This window comes from Podarcis bocagei (assembly GCF_964188305.1).
Source record: "Podarcis bocagei genome assembly, chromosome: 15".
In the NCBI taxonomy this organism is placed as follows: domain Eukaryota; kingdom Metazoa; phylum Chordata; class Lepidosauria; order Squamata; family Lacertidae; genus Podarcis; species Podarcis bocagei.
Genome location: NC_138141.1, coordinates 21,888,430 through 21,904,928, shown reverse-complemented (window position 1 = coordinate 21,904,928; position 16,499 = coordinate 21,888,430). Strand labels below are relative to the sequence as shown.

General features: G+C 47.6%; 1 protein-coding gene across 7 annotated transcripts in view; it reads left to right on the top strand.

Moving 5' to 3' along the window:
* USP2 (ubiquitin specific peptidase 2) overlaps nucleotides 1-15,014 on the top strand; it is a 78,178-nt gene extending 63,164 nt beyond the window's left edge. For all 7 annotated transcript variants that reach the window (XM_081172580.1, XM_081172581.1, XM_081172579.1 and 4 more), the window contains 10 exons: nucleotides 3,152-3,275; nucleotides 4,757-4,868; nucleotides 5,699-5,809; nucleotides 6,668-6,732; nucleotides 9,029-9,132; nucleotides 9,278-9,358; nucleotides 9,928-10,006; nucleotides 10,794-10,901; nucleotides 11,825-11,945; nucleotides 12,641-15,014. In XM_081172580.1, coding sequence (XP_081028706.1) covers nucleotides 3,152-3,275; nucleotides 4,757-4,868; nucleotides 5,699-5,809; nucleotides 6,668-6,732; nucleotides 9,029-9,132; nucleotides 9,278-9,358; nucleotides 9,928-10,006; nucleotides 10,794-10,901; nucleotides 11,825-11,945; nucleotides 12,641-12,728 — 993 coding nt within the window. In that variant the 3' untranslated portion in view covers nucleotides 12,729-15,014. The remainder of the gene's footprint in view (nucleotides 1-3,151; nucleotides 3,276-4,756; nucleotides 4,869-5,698; nucleotides 5,810-6,667; nucleotides 6,733-9,028; nucleotides 9,133-9,277; nucleotides 9,359-9,927; nucleotides 10,007-10,793; nucleotides 10,902-11,824; nucleotides 11,946-12,640) is intronic.
* The last annotated feature ends 1,485 nt before the right edge of the window (nucleotides 15,015-16,499 follow it).

The following is a 16,499-nucleotide window of genomic DNA, read 5'->3' as shown; positions in this document are numbered from 1 at the left end:
AATAGTGCTTCAGGCTAAGAACTTTGCTTCAAGATGAGAACAGAAATCGTGCGGCAGCAGGAGGCCCCATTAGCTAAAGTGGTGCTTCCAGTTAAGAACAGTTTCAGGTTAAGTACAGACCTCTGGAACGAATTGAGTACTTAACCTGAGGTACCACTGTATTTAATTATGGGGTATCAGAGTTTTTAGGGGGCTAACCAGGCTGGGATAGCTGGGATGGCAGGCTTGTTGGTTTTGAATATCTGATGTAGATTTTTTCAATTCCGTTGTTCTGTATGGGACAATGACAATAAAGATTATCATATCGTAAGCAGGGCCTGAGCGCAACAGCGCTGTTCCCAACACGTGCGCCCCAGCAACGGGCATTCAGAGGCCACATTGCCTCTGGCACTGTAATGAGAACATTATATGTGGGAAAGTCGTGCACACACAACGCCAGCTGAGCCAGTGCAGCCCGGCGGTCACGGCTGGATTAGTGGTGTGGCACTTCTCCGTGCCCGGTGGGTGGGTACCCCGCCAACGCAGGAAATTTCGACAGCTCTTTCCACCGCTGTTTGTCCCTCAGTTCCCCTTTGCTGTGGTGGGAATCCCCTGCCCTTCTGAAGGGCCTTTTTGCAGCAGTCTCAGGAAGTGTGTCACCCTCCCACCCCACCAAGCCTCAACCGCTCAGGCCCAAACTCATGAAATTCAATGCTCTTTTAGGTTTAACATGCAGTGCTTGTTTAGAGTTGTTTTTAAGTGCAGGCGCAAACACCTACATGTTGAATTTGGAGGAGCATTTAACCTCACAAGGCCTAGTCTGGGCCTGAGCAGCTGAGGAAGAACATTTTCTCAAGGCAGTTCACATGATGTATGAAAGCGCAACGTCAAATGGCAATAAACGCGTTTTTGAAAATGTTCCCCGTTGATAAAACTAGGAAGAAAACATTAAAAATGCAACCGCCTCACTATCAGATCCCTAGTCACCTTTAGGTAAAGTGATAACTGTTAAGGCCCATTTGGAAATATAAGGGCCTGTCTTGCATGGAATTTTTTTATTCCACAGCCTCGCCATCTCAGACACCCACACCCTATGCACACAGAACATTTATGACACTTGAACAGAGAATCCTGGGATCTGTAGTTTACCCCTCTGAGGGTTATAGGAAACTATTGTTCCCGGGAGTGTTTGGGGGAGGCCATGTGCTTTTAATGTGCTTTTAATGTACAGTAGGGATGCTGTGGGTTAAACCACAGAGCCTAGGACTTGCTGATCAGAAGGTCGGTGGTTCGAATCCCCATGACGGAGTGAGCTCCCATTGCTCGGTCCCTGCTCCTGCCAACCTAGCAGCTTGAAAGCATGTCAAAGTGCAAGTAGATAAATAGGTACACTCCAGCGGGAAGGTAAACGGCGTTTCCGTCTGCTGCTCTGGTTCGCCAGAAGCAGCTTAGTCATGCTGGCCACATGACCCAAAAGCTATAAGCCGGCTCCCTTGGCCAATAAAGCGAGATGAGCGCCGCAACCCCAGAGTCGGCCACGACTGGACCTAATGGTCAGGGGTTCCTTTACCTTTACTTTTATGGTATAGATGTCATCACAGTACAGGTGGACTTATACAGATTTTGGTGCTGGCCTCAAACTCAGGGAGGGTGGTGGTAATAGAGGATAGGGGTAGAGGGGCAAGGCTGACTGCTAACAGAATCACAGCAGACATGGAGGGGAGTTTTAACCCTTCCCCCCCCCCCCGCTGCAGTCCGGGGGGGGGGACACACCTCATCTGAAGCTGCTGTTTGCTACACTGGGAGCAGGAGACAGAATCCAACTACTAGGAGAGATGATAGCTTTCTTTTCCATTCAGATGAGCGCCGCAACCCCAGAGTCGGCCACGACTGGACCTAATGGTCAGGGGTTCCTTTACCTTTACTTTTATGGTATAGATGTCATCACAGTACAGGTGGACTTATACAGATTTTGGTGCTGGCCTCAAACTCAGAGAGGGTGGTGGTAATAGAGGATAGGGGTAGAGGGGCAAGGCTGACTGCTAACAGAATCACAGCAGACATGGAGGGGAGTTTTAACCCTTCCCCCCCCCCCGCTGCAGTCCGGGGGGGGGGACACACCTCATCTGAAGCTGCTGTTTGCTACACTGGGAGCAGGAGACAGAATCCAACTACTAGGAGAGATGATAGCTTTCTTTTCCATTCATACAGCACCTGCAGAAGAGGGTTTTTATTAGCCAGGATCACAGCAAGTGGAGGGAGGAAGAATTAAGTTATCAGTCTGGTTAATGACCAGGTCAGCCTCAGCCACTATTTGCATTTAAAAGCAATGCAGATTTGTATCTCCTCACCCCAGAAAGAGGAATCTTGGTTGAAAGACACACACATTGCAAAAAAAAAAAAAGACTCCAGAGAATTATATGAAATTATTCGTAGCATACTTTTCAGCCATTAAAGGACCCTGGCCCCAAGGGAGCTTTAGCAATAATAAAACATACATTGTCTATGCTTGGGAGCTCTCTCCTGAGAGAAGCAAGCTCATCGCTCCCACCATCTCTTTAATGGCCTGTGTGTGTGTGTGTGTGTGTGTGTGTGTGTGTGTATATATATATATATATATATATATATATATATATATATATATATATTAAAAAGAACTCTTTCCTTTTGGGGAAGACATTTAGACTGCAAACAGCTGGGGTTCCTTTACTGACCTGATTCTAACATTCTCTTGTATTTTCTTATGGTTCTTACTGCTGCTGGATTATGCCAGTTCCTGCCTTCTGTTTCGGTGCTTTGGCTTGTAAAATTGCAAGCGATACGTTAAAAAGGTTTAATTTATGGTTTCGTTTCTGTTAGCCACCTAACAGAGCCCTTGGTGATGAACGGCAAGACGTATAAATGTTTTACATACCTAAATAAAGTTCTTAGTAGGGAAAATCGCTTGCAAATATGTGTATAGTAGGCAAAATTGCATACCAGAATGCGCACGTTAGAATGAATGGGCACTAAAATGCGGACAGATATTTATGATATTTCCGGGGAGGGGGGGGCACGATCTGATGCAGAAATGTGGCCGGCTGAATTTGAAATTAGAAAAAGGGGAAAGGAAAAGAAAGTTGACCTATTTGTCCTTACACTTCATGCATGTTCATTTGTTTGCCTCCTGTAGTGTTTTATGAACTCAATCCTGCAGTGTCTGAGCAACACCAAAGATCTCCGAGATTACTGCTTGCAGAACCAGTACGCCCATGACCTGAACAACAAAAGCCGCATGCAGATGGCCCTCATGGCTGGTAAGGACCGTGACACTTCACACACAGGGCGAGCAGCCTTACACCAATTAGGCCCTTGGTCCGCTCGGCCCCATATTGTCAACACTGACTGGCAGCTGCCCTCTCCCCAGAAGTTTCAAACCAGGGTCTTTCACAGGGGCAGATTTGACTTCAAGGCCCCCGAACCCCCGAGAAGGGTGGGTTGGTTCTTGAGGCAGAAGGAAATTCAGTGCTTCCTCCGCAGCTGACCAAAAGGAGAAGCAAGCCTCAAAACGATACAGAAATACAACAATAAGGAACTCTGATGAAAAGCTAAATGGCTTTTCTGGGTTTCAGTTTTACCCTCTTCGTTTTTCTGTCTCCTCTGCAGCAGGAGATAAACTCCAGTCATGTGTGGTGGACTTGATGAGTCTCCGGAATGCATTTCCTGCCTACCCAGGAGTGCCAAAATGGGGGTGGACAGCCAGGCATCTGACGGGGGGCATCTCTCGCTAATGTGGGATCTCCATCTCAGACCCAGGAGAGCTGTTGCCAGCCAGAGTAGACAATAGTGAACTCAGTGGACCAATAGTTGGACCTCTGTTTATCTATGGTCTCCTCCCAGATGACCTATTCACTGGCCAGTCATCTTGATTTGCTTGCACAAAGCTTACACTGAGGTTAGACTATATCCTGATGTATTACGCATTCGCTCTAATTTGTTTGCGGGATTACGGGCGGTATATTGCAATGAGCCTTTGTCCCACATTCATCCTGATTTGTTTGTAGGGTTTTATGCATCTTCCCATGAGTCATTTGTTCATCTCGCACTTTCCCCTCTCACCTTCCAAACAGCAGTCTGATCCTTTTTTTGCAAAGTGAATTTGTTATACTTGACCAAGAGAAAGAGAGGCCATTTTAATCTACTTTAATTGTGCAAACCTAAATTTCCAGCGTGCACTTGATTCTCTTCCACAAAATAGTCCGGAGGCAGCCTATATATTTATAATATATTGCATTTATATCCCAGCCTTTTTCTCCAAAGAGCTCCCTCCCCCCTTTGCTCTCCATTTAACCCCCACAACCATCCTGCGAGGTAGGCTGGGCTGAGAGAGGCAGCCCAAGGTCACCCAATCAAGTTCATGGTCGAGTGGGAATTTGAACCCTGGTTTCCCAGCCCTCTAACCACTACACCACACTGTCTCTCCATATCATTGCACCTATAGTACTGCACAACTTGGGAACCACTTATCCATATTATATGACCTCTTGGTTTGTTTGTTTTCCAATTCACCACCTGCCTCTGTTTTCACGCTCCCAGCTGGAATTGTCCATCCAGTTTTGGCATAGGGAAATTGTTGTTGGCATAGTTGTTCAGACTAGACTTTAGGGTCTTTCAGATACATTTGGTGAAATAGATTCCATGGCAAAGCCATTGCCCTTCTCTGACAAGCCTAACCTTCAAGTATTTTCTCTCTTTCTGCCCCCACCTCCCCAATCGCCCTCTCCCCTCCACTGTCCAGAGTTTGCCAAGCTCATCCAGGCATTGTGGACATCATCCCCCAATGAATCCGTGAGTCCTTCTGAATTCAAGACACAGATTCAAAGATACGCGCCCCGCTTTGTGGGTTACAAGTAAGAAATGTTACCCCCTGCTCATTTTCCAATGGACAAAATTATTTGTTGGGTTGCAGGGGGATGGTTAATTAGTGGTCTCCAGATGTAGCTCCTCTGGTCCTTTTTGTTGTGCATTTGTGATGCTTTGTGCACGTGATGGTATCAGGGTAGTTATACATAATCCCACTTTCAATACTGTCTGTGCCTGCAAAAGGTTTTCGAGCGGCTATCCTGGTTCATTTCCAATTGGTGCGTGTCCCGTTACTTCTGGCTGAAATCCTGGGACCTACCACAAATGTTCCTACTTTTTATTGTGCCAATAATACATAAGCATTGGGGAAACGCATTAAATAATAAAGCGGAATGATGTGCAGACATTCCAGTATAAATTGACCACTAATGCAGTATTAATGTGTCAATGGCATGTTGCAGAATACACCTGCAAAAAAACCCAACCTCAAATATGCTTTTAGTTTGCACTGAGCTTTGGGTTCCTTTATATCCACCCACCCAAAATAACCTGGTGCAGAGTTGGAGTAAGATTCATTTACCATAGTAGGAATTGCTTCAATGCAGACATAGCTAGTGTCAGCTGATGTGAAAGGCAGCGGGTGGGTGTTTGCAAGGTAGGATCACAAGCTTAGGAACCATGGCATTTAACCCTGCCTGCACCCACCAGTTCTTCCTGAAAAAGTCCTCCGTTTCCCCTGAATTTGGTCTCAAAAGCTGGCTAGGAAGCTGACTAGCCAAGTGGGAGTTAGGTTTCCAGCTCTCATGATCCTATCTGGAAGACCTTACCTTCATCTCTGATGGGGATCAGTTAACGCTTACCATTTTCTTCTTTGCAGCCAGCAAGATGCACAGGAGTTCCTGCGGTTTCTCCTTGATGGGCTCCACAGTGAGGTGAACCGAGTGCTGGTGAGGCCCAAAGGCAACCAAGACAACCTAGACCATCTCACGTGAGTTGCAGTAGAGTGTGAAGGAACTGGGAAGAGCAGGCAGAGAAGGGGGTGGGCATTGGATTGCGGATGGCACTGGCTCCTAAAATGAATTATATTATTAGGGAAAGTTGCTTGCAGAAATGTATATATTGATCAAAACTATGTGCAAAAGGGCTTTTAAAAGAAAATAAAAGCTGCCAACTGATGTGGGAAATGTGGCTTCAGATTGGAAAAATGAGAAATTGTAACTAGGATATGGTGCCTGGCTTTGCTTTGCTTTTTCTCCATCGCAATCCCTTTTTTCATTTTGTGTTGTGCCTATTAGATAGTAAGCTTGAAGGCAGGGAATGTCTTATTATGGACACTTGTGAAGTGCTCTGGGAGCAGTTGGCTGTTTGTTTGTTTTTGCCAAAGAGCAGGATAAAATTATACTTTAAGATACAGCGGTACCTCGGGTTACATACGCTTCAGGTTACAGACTCCGCTAACCCAGAAATAGTACCTTGGCTTAAGAACTTTGCTTCAGGATGAGAACAGAAATCGTGCGGCGGCAGCAGGAGACCCCATTAACTAAAGTGGTACCTCAGGTTAAGAACAGTTTCATGTTAAGAACAGACCTCTGGAACGAATTAAGTTCTTAACCAAAAGTATCACTGTACACAGTTGCCCCCACACCTCCTAAATGTATATTTACACCAGTCCTGTAGGTTAGGGTCGGGTGAGAGTGACTTAGCCCAAGGTCGCCCCATGAGCTTTGGGGGTTTAAGCTTCCCCAGTTGTAATCCAGATCTCCACACACCCCTTCAATCTCTCATATGAGTTCCCTTTGACCCTGGAAGAGCCTTGGATGGACTTTTTCTATCTCCTGTTTTGCAGCGATGATGAAAAGGGCAGGCAGATGTGGATGAAATACCTGGCAAGAGAAGACAGCCGGATTGGGGGTAAGTCTTTGCCAGGAGAGATGGGCAGGGGGGAACCTGTGGGCCTCCAGCAGCCGCTCCCAGCATCTGAAGGGCCGAAAGGTTCCCCACCTGTGATTTAAAGTGCAGCCTGTGAGACTCCAGAGCCACCACAGGATGAATTGGGAGTTAGGAGAAGGCATCAGGATCCCAGGTAGAGGTGGTGGTGATTTCAGCTCAGAGTTCTGAATGAGACAGGAGCCTTGTCCTGGCATTCCATGACTCAGCACATTCCCCACAGCATCAAGCATTGCACTAACTCTGATTTCAGTTAACATTTTTAATTATTTTTAGATCTTACACCACATCTCTGCACCATGCATTCAAAGCAGCATCCTACCACTTTAAGCAGTCTTGGCTTCCCTAGAGAATCCTGGGAACTGTAGTTTTTTGAGGGTTCTGAGCATTGTTAAAGGTAAAGGGACCCCTGACCATTAGGTCCACTCGTGACCGACTCTGGGGTTGCGGCACTTATCTCGCTTTATTGGCCGAGGGAGCCGGCGTACAGCTTCTGGGTCATGTGACCAGCATGACTAAGCCGCTTCTGGTGAACCAGAGCAGCACATGGAAACGCCGTTTACCTTCCTGCCGGAGCGGTACCTATTTATCTACTTGCACTTTGACGTGCTTTCGAACTGCTAGGTTGGCAGGAGCAGGGACCGAGCAGCGGGAGCTCACCCCGTTGTGGGGATTCGAACCGCCAACCTTCTTATCAGAAAGTCCTAGGCTCTGTGGTTTAACTCACAGCGCCACCCGAGTCCCTCTGAGCACTGTTAGGAGGCTGCTAATCCACTTGCCGAGGTATAATTCCAGAGTTGCCCAGGGGGAGAGGTCGATGGTTAAACAATTCTGGGAATTGTAGCTCTCTGGGGCAGAAATTGGTCTCCTAACAACTCTCGGTGCCATTAACAAATGGTGCTGCTTTAAATGTCTGGTGCAGATGTGGCCTCAGATAGCAGGCCACAGGAGATGGTATGTAAGTAGCAGGGGGTGGGGAGTTAACCCTTCCACCTTCACTGCAATCAATAAATTTACCTGCCGTTCTCCCATTCCAATGAAGCTGATCTTAGCCTAAGAGGAAAGCTTCATTTTGTGCCAAATTTTAAAAAAATGATCTCACAACTATCACGCTCTCTCATTCTCTCACACACACATTTGCTATTTAAATGCTAAAAGTAAGATAGGTTAACTGTACTCAGCATCTAGTTTGTCCCTTAAGAGGCCCTTTCAAGTACAGTTTTGCGCAAAATTGAGCCTTGATGTGGTTATTTAAAATTTGCACACAGAGAACAAAGGCTGGCTTACGGTTTCATCTTGATCCGTAGTGATTTGGCTTAGTGGGGCTGTTTTATCAGAGCAGCTTGAGAAGGCCTTGGATTTCAAAGCTTGCATAGAAAGATAAGGTGACCTGATTCAGGCCCAGGAGTTGAGAAGGCTTTGATGGTCCATCATAGAGCCCAGAAGGCTTTCTGAGTCATTAAAGCTAATTGGGGAGGCTGGATCAAAACCTCAGCCGTTAAGAGGCATGTGGGAGAAGCCCTCTCCCCAGGCTGGCATCTGAAGTGCAAAATGGAACCCCATAAATTTGGATTCCACCTGGCTAGAAAGCCACAGATTAGCTGCCAGGTGGATCCAAGATATGTTTCTGCCTGAGGCGAAGGACTAGATAGTGCCTCTACCAGGCTGGCAGTTAAATCTTACTTTGGAACTGGCAACAGGACGTGGACCTCTACCGCTCCCAGAAGGCAGCAGGATAGCTTGGCAGGCAGGTGGGCAGAACAGGCCCTGTGACACACACAGCTCTCCCTACCCCTTTGCATCTACCCAGTGACGTAGCGTGGGTTGTCAGCACCCGGGGCAAGGCAAGTAATTTGCGCCCCCTAACCCGTGGATTTTAGCAGGGGGCAGAGAGCTGCGAGTGCGAGCACGCCCCCCCAGATGTTGCGGCCGGCCCCCCCTGCACCCCCCACGCTACGCCACTGCATCTACCACCTGAGGCAGTAGTCACATGACTAGCAAGATTCCACCCAGAGGCCAACACAGAATACCAGTCCTCTGCTGTGAGTAAGGCAGATGAGTTGGTAGAGATGCCAAGTGTCACGCAGAATGGGATTCTGGGACAGGTGTAGCATTCAGGCTACCAGTTGCCAGGTCTTGTTTGGGAAAGAGGTTGAGTGTTTGGCTAGCCTTCGCTGATTGGGTCCAGCCAACAACGGTGAACCATCCCTCCTTTGTGTGTCCCCCGCTCTTCATTTTCCCCAACTTTTTGCCTCTTCAGATCTCTTTGTTGGGCAGCTCAAGAGTTCTCTGACGTGCAGTGAGTGTGGCTACTGCTCAACAGCCTTCGATCCCTTCTGGGACCTGTCACTACCCATTGCTAAGGTAACCATGTGCTCTCCATTACTTCCTGGCCACCTTGGTGCTGTTTTGTCTCCCGCACCCCCACCCTTCCCCATCCCCGGCATGCCAGCTCTGGCAGAACGCTCTTAACTCCCACCTCTTTGGTGTGTCTTCCCTCTTTTTGCAGAAGAGCTACGGGGAGGTGAATTTGATTGACTGCATGTATCTCTTCACCAAGGAGGACATCCTAGACGGAGATGAGAAACCAGTAAGGGATATTCATGTGCCCCCCCCTTTCTTTTCTTTTTTTGCATTTCTCCCAAGCAGTTTCCCTGAACCTTACGCGGGTTTGTACATGATTTTTGCTAATATATGCACCTTAATACACAATATTTGGTTGGAGAACTGCATCACAAAAATTCAGAGGAGTGAATTTTGAGCAGCAACTGTGGGGGTTTTTCCCCTTGTTTTTAATTTACTGGCTAAGGAAGTGCAAATTTGGTAGGTTTTCTTTAAAAGGCAAACTGAATGAATCCTGCCACCCACTTCCTACTCCAAGCAAATCCAGCCATTTGCTGCTCTTTAGCTCTCCCTTTCTCCCTAGCTCTTGGTGCCTGTTGGTGCCCCCAGACTTGTTGATCATGTTTCCTAGTGGTTCTACTGCACTCCTGTGTGCATATAGGCGTAGGTGGACTGGAATGCAGGCAGCTGCCACCTCAAGGGGTAGGAGCCCTGGCCACCAGAAGGGAGAGGAAGAGGAGCTAGCCCAGCCTTATCCCTGTGACACAGCACTCTAATGATATCTTCCCACTAATCAGGAGTCCCTTTATTTTCCAGACCTGCTGCCGCTGCAAAGCCAGAACAAAATGCATGAAAAAATTCAGCATCCAGAGGTTCCCAAAGATTTTAGTGTTGCGTATCCTTTGCCTTCCCTGTGGCTGTGTCCTTATTCTAGAGAGCATATAGACGGCAAGTGAATCACAGGTGGGGGTGGGGGCAACTGTTCTGCAATAACATCACACAGGGGTTTTGTATTGGGCATAGAATTCAGCATCTCAGGATCTCAGCTTTTAATGTTTTGATTTTAAATGTGCAAGATTCTAGCCCTCATGCTAGAGCAAGGAAGTTTGAGCTGGGGTGGTGAAGGGGGATGGAGTTCCAGTGCTGCTTCCTGTATCTTGAAATCCAGTTTGTTGGATCTATCAAATGAGGGCACCCGGGTTCGAATGCCCAGTTGGCTGGGAGGCTTCTTGTGTGACCTTTGCAAGTCTCTCTCCAGCCCCTTAACCTACTTCTCAGGGTTGTTGTGAGAGGAAGCAAACTTTGTACACCACCCTGAGCAACTTGGAACAAGGGCAGGATAAAAATGTGCCATTAAATTTTTAATAACAGCACTGGAATAAATTCAAAACTAAGCAAATGCACTTGATTGGAATAGGCCGTGTAGGTCACAGAATCCAGCTTTGTTAGAACTTTGATTTAAAATACAGTAAGGCATACGCACAGCCCTGATTATGCATGATGGAGTAGCCCATTTTCTGTGGGTAGCAGGTTGCCTCAGCAGAGAGCTTCCAGGGAGCCCAGACCCTTTGCTCCAACAATGAGAAACAAGTCGGACAAGTTGCCCAATAGCCTCCTTTCTTTCCCATAATATATCTGTCCTGTTAGTTCGTCTGCTCTTCTTCCTTAACTTCCTATCCCAGACCTGAAGCGTTTCTCTGAAGCAAGGATGCGATCCAGCAAGCTCACCACGTTCGTTAATTTCCCACTCAAGGACTTGGACCTGAGGGAATTTGCATCCCAAAACTGCAGTGAGTGGTTTTTTGTTTTTTCCTTGCAGAAACTAGAATGGGTGGGAGGAGCCTGAGAGGAGCAAGGTGGGCACTGGTGGGAAGGTTTCATCAACAATAGGACTTCACATTATCAACTGCAGCTAAATGGAACCTCCATATACAAGGGCAGTCCATCTCCGAGTGCCAGATGCTGGAGACAAACAAACAAGATAGCCATCACCACCATGCCCTGTGTGAAAGCATCCAAAGACTTGGCAGCAGCTGTTCAAAGCAGAAGTGTGGACTAGATAGACTTTGGTCCATTCTAGCAAAGCAGTTCTTAGTCCTCTTGTATACACTGTAAATCAAATCTTTATTGCTGCGCTAAGTGAGTAGCATTTTATGTATACAGTGGTACCTCAGGTTTCATACACTTCAGGTTACATACACTTCAGGTTACAGACTCCACTAACCCAGAAATAGTGCTTCAGGTTAAGAACTTTGCTTCAGGATGGGAACAGAAATTGTGCTCCAGCGGCAGCAGGAGGCCCCATTAGCTAAAGTGGTGCTTCAGGTTAAGAACAGTTTCAGGTTAAGAACAGACCTCTGGAACGAATTAAGTACTTAACCCGAGGTACCACTGTAAAATGCTGCAGGCTCCCTGCAGCCACCTCTCATCCGTTCTGGATGTCCAGTTGAAAATGCAGAGGTGGCGAAGAGCTAACCCCCTACCAAACTTCTGCAAAAGTGAAATTTCGAGCCAGCACCAAAAGAATTTTGAGAGTAGCAAAAAGGAGGTGTTTCAATAAGACTATAGCAAAATTTCACCAGGGCTTGCCTATGTTATTCATGAAGTCCTGATGCCTGTGTTTCTTCCCTTTTTTACACAATTGATAAGTAATGTGTAGAGCACAGAACATGAAAGTGACGGCGTGTGTGTCTGTTTTGTTCTCACCTTGCAGATCATGCTATTTACAACCTGTACGCCGTCTCCAATCACAGCGGGACCACAATGGGAGGTCACTACACAGCCTACTGCAAAAACCCTGTGTCCGGAGAGTGGCATGCCTTCAATGACTCACGGTATGTCTAGTTCTTCTCTATTGGAAGGGGGCTGCAGCTTTCACATGGGGGCCCGCAGGAGATTAGCATCGCCTGTATCTCAAATCTTAGGTTCTACAAATGCTAGAAACATTGTCTTTTTTAAAAAAATGAAAACTGGGAATCCGAGCATTATGGTTCTCCCTTGCCCACACCACCGGTGGACATCCATGCTTAGTGGCAGAGCATATGCTTCTTATGCACGCATGCGCAATCTCTAGAAACCCAGAAGGCACATGAAAAGGAGCACAAAAATGGCAAAAAATAGTGCAAAAGTAGCATCTAGCAATCCTACAAACCTTTGCAAGTGCCATCCCAGGAGCCTTTGCACCAACCTTTGAGGCCTCTGGAGAAGCGATTGTGGTGGAGTTTGGTGGGCAGATGTTTTTGTTTTTTAAAGGGTTTCCCAAGGGTTTCCAGAGGTTTTGGGGGCATTTGCAGGCTTTCTCAATGGTGATCCCAATTTTTGCGATTTCACTTAAGCGTGTGGTGCCTCGGAACGTAATCCCCGCATAAACGGGGAGTTGCCCGTACTGGAAAACGGGGTGCTGGACTCGATGTTCCTTGGTCTAGCAGAACCCTCCTTTACGTTCTTTTATTATATACATTCCCTGGGGTTCCACCCCAGTGCCAGACCTCAGCCCCCTAACTGCTTTCTCCTCTCTTTCCCCCTGCAGCGTGACACCGCTCTCCTCGAGCCACGTCCGGAGCAGCGACGCCTACCTGCTTTTCTACGAGCTGGCCAGCCCGTCTTCGCGCATGTAGCTTCCACATGCCCCCCCCCCATCACAAACCCTTGAGGAAAAAAGGAAGAGAGCCGAGCACCAGCTCTCTGATGCAAAAAAGAAAAGAAAAAAAGGAGGGAGGGACAGAACCCAGGACAATGGTGACTCCAGGGATTTTTTAAAGCCGGGGTGTTTTTTTGTTTTTTTTTTCTTAAAAAAAAACCCAAAACCAAACAAAAAAGGGGGAGAAAGAAAGTCCTAATAAAGCATTGACTAAAGCTGCCGACTTTTACGGGAAGGCCTTTCTCCTGCTCCTGGGCTGTCGTCGAAGAGTAGCGTGCCCTTCAGCCTCACAGACGCCGGGGAGAGAACGCCGGAAATGGAGGGCCAGGGGGCACCCCACAGCTCCATCACTCCCCTAGTGTTGTCAGGGGTGGTTTTTAACGTTTTCCTTTTTTCCCTCTCTTCCTGCCTCTCTGTCTCCCTTTCCCGTGTGTGTGATTCTCTCTTTCATTTCCACCTTTCCCCGCTTTAATAATAAACCGTGAACAGCAGCTCTTGATGGGGCAGAAATCTGTCTGTCCCGTTTTATCCACACAACCCCCCACGGCTTGCACCCCTTCGCCGGGTTCAAAAGTGTGATGGGAAGGGATCTCAAGTGCTGGACCTGGGCAACGGAAGGAGGCGCCCCTGTTTTCTCTCCTCCCCGTGAAACGGCGCTACCCGGAGACAGGCATTGCACCTCGGGGAACTGTTTAATTGCACTACGGTTATGGAACCCAGCCTTGGCGTTTCTGCACCCACCCGCCTCCCAGCACCGTATTGTCTACCCTGTTGGAGGTGTGAGGCAAAGGAGGCCGTTCTTCCAAAGCTGTGAACAAAATGACTGGTTAACCACTTGAGATGCCTGCTGCCTGGGACTGTGCGCTCATGCCACGCAAGCTCACCACAGAGGGCAGCTCTGCAGCTCATCGCAAGCCCACACGGCGCACGGGAGTTGGTTTCCTGCTGCAACCAAGGACCTCGAGTGACTCTTCCTTCGCTCCCGGCTCTCGTTTGGAGGGACGCTTCTTGGTTCCGTTTTTGTTTTATTTTGAAACGAGCTTTCTTTTCTTCCTAATAAAACCCAGGGGCACTTCCGGCTGGATTTGACGGGCTCCAGCAAAGGGCGATGGGTGGTAGATTCCTGCCTATCCGTTCTCACAACAGTGCCTTAAAACCTTCCGGGTGAAACGTGAGGTGTTTTTATGTGGACGGAAAACAAACAAACTCCCTTTTCGAAGGAGCGTGAGGTGTAATGCTTTCTTTGCAGTTCCCCTCCACAAAACGCCCACGTGCAAACACACACGCGTACCCCTCTCTCCTGTCCTGGGTCAGAGTGAGGCCTGTTCAGAAATGCTTTGGGAAGTTAGTGCTGCGTTTCCAGGAACGCGGTTGCTTAAGTTTTTTTGGTTTTCTGAGGTAACAAGCCCCCGGCACAGGCTGCGTGAAGGCAGCGGCTTCTCCTGCCAGCAATGTGTTTCTCACAAGGAGGCAAAGGACTGGATAACAGCCTTTGGTCAGCCTACAGATGTTAATAACCTTATTTAAACTTTTATTTATTATCTCCTCACACACTCTTTCTCTCACATGCACACACACATGCACAGGTGTTTCAACCCATGTTCAAAATATGATGTACATGAGAGGAACCGAAAGGGGCCCTTTTAACACCTTCACGAGAGGCAGAAATTCAGTGGGGTGTGCTCTTTGTTGTGTCTGAGTGTTGGACCTGCACTTTATTTTTAGTTTCTCCTATCATGAAGCCTTTAAAGGCAACAAATCTTGGTCAGGAAAGTAAGGAGGCAACCTAACACCCCACCCCACAATACTGAATCAGGCAGAGTATTAGATGCCTAACCAGGCATACCGAATGAAATTATTGGCCATGCCAAACCACAAATGGCTTGTAGCATTGAAAATCCCTTTACCCTTCCTTTTTCCTATGAAGTCCTCCCTCAGAATCGCACACAGTCACACCCCACATAACATTCAAAGGGAAGCTCCTTTTTTAAAAAAACATTTTTTTAAAAACTCGTAGCAATTTTCACTCCATTTCAAGATGGCTGACGCTAAGGCCCCAAAGTGGGGAGGGGGCTGGATGGGCAATGCAAGATGTAAATGGTTCGTGTGAGGAGGACTTTCTTGTTGTTTTGTGTGTGCTTTCCCCCCCCCCCCCCAGTTTGACTTAATGGCTTGTTTACTGTGTAAGCAATGATAGGGGAGGGACTTCCTGTGACTCATAAGGGAGACTTGTACAGAAATAAAAATTGTAGCTTGATGAACACTTCCATGGATTCTTTATGTTTGTGTACGCGTGGGTGACTCGGGGTGGACGAATCTTGCATCCATGTTCTTCCTGCCTTAGCTTCAGTTCTCCACATTTCAGCAGATATTTTTTAAAGAAATCCACATGTAACTCCATCAGCATTTAAGTGCACATTTCTCCATATACAGTGGTACCTCGGGTTAAGTACTTAATTCGTTCCAGAGGTCCGTTCTTAACCTGAAACTGTTCTTAACCTGAGGCACCACTTTAGCTAATGGGGCCTCCTGCTGCTGCCACGCTGACGGAGCACGATTTCTGTTCTCATCCTGAAGCAAAGTTCTTAACCCGAGGTACTATTTCTGGGTTAGCGAAGTATGTAACCTGAAGCATATGTAACCCGAGGTACCACTGTATATATATTTTTAAATGCAGTTTGGAGTTCATACACAAGCAAACTTGACTCATTTTCCAAGTAAGGCTGGTAGAACGCATGGCTCAAAGACATTTGGAAGCTTGAGACAGAGAATCCAAATTGCACCCACCCCCCAGTGTTGATAAAAAATATAGTAAGGTGACCGTAATACTATAATAGCTCTCTAAACATGTCACCTAACTGTAAGGTAAACACATGGGGGGGGCGCAATGCGAGGGGAGCCTCTATCCAACTTGTGTAAGGAAACGTGGATGCTAATTTGGAGTGCAGAGCTAGCATAATCGTCCACAGGGTCCTGGGCTCACGTGTTTATTGCACACAGAAAAGGCCAAAAATAAATAAATGAGGTCCAAGTTTAGCCTGAAATCTGACCTCCGACGTGGGCTGTCTTGCCTTTCCTTGGGCCAGACCTAGTGGCAATGACCCAGCTGGAGGCTGTATTGAAGCAGCTGCCAACATTTTAAGGCCCATAGACGCAGTGCCCTAGGTGCCACCCTCGTCTGGTCGCTTCTCCCTCCCCCTGGTCAGGTCCCTGTTCCCCTAACAGACAAAAAGAGAAACTGTGCATGTACATATTTTGATTTTTCTGGGTAAAACTTGGATCCAGCAAAATAAGTCTTGAGCCTCAAAGAGCACATAGATTGGCAAGCGGGAAAGAGCTTCCAACTTCCTCCTTTTTTAGTGGAGAAAAAAGTTAACTACCCTCAACACCTGAGAGGGCAGGGTGTGTGGGTGCCAAGGGAAGACTTTGAGGGCGCCACAGCCTCCACGGTCACCACATTGGTGACGCCCTATTGTATTGTCTTTGCTAAATGTAGCCTGGCTCACTTCCACAAGCCACCATGAGCTGCTTCTCTTTCCTGCAGCGCAGCTGATCTCTTTCAGTGGCGCACTGCGCCACTTTCCATGTTATGAAAGATCCCCAAGGCTGCCTCTAAGGCCGCGGGGGGAATGTGCCACAAGGCTTCCGAGTAATCCCTCAAAAAACACACTTCTCTGGCTGCCGAGAGGCCCAAGTCCCTCCCTGCCTCCCCAGCAACCCAGCGCTCAAACAATGCCCCCTTTCTCCT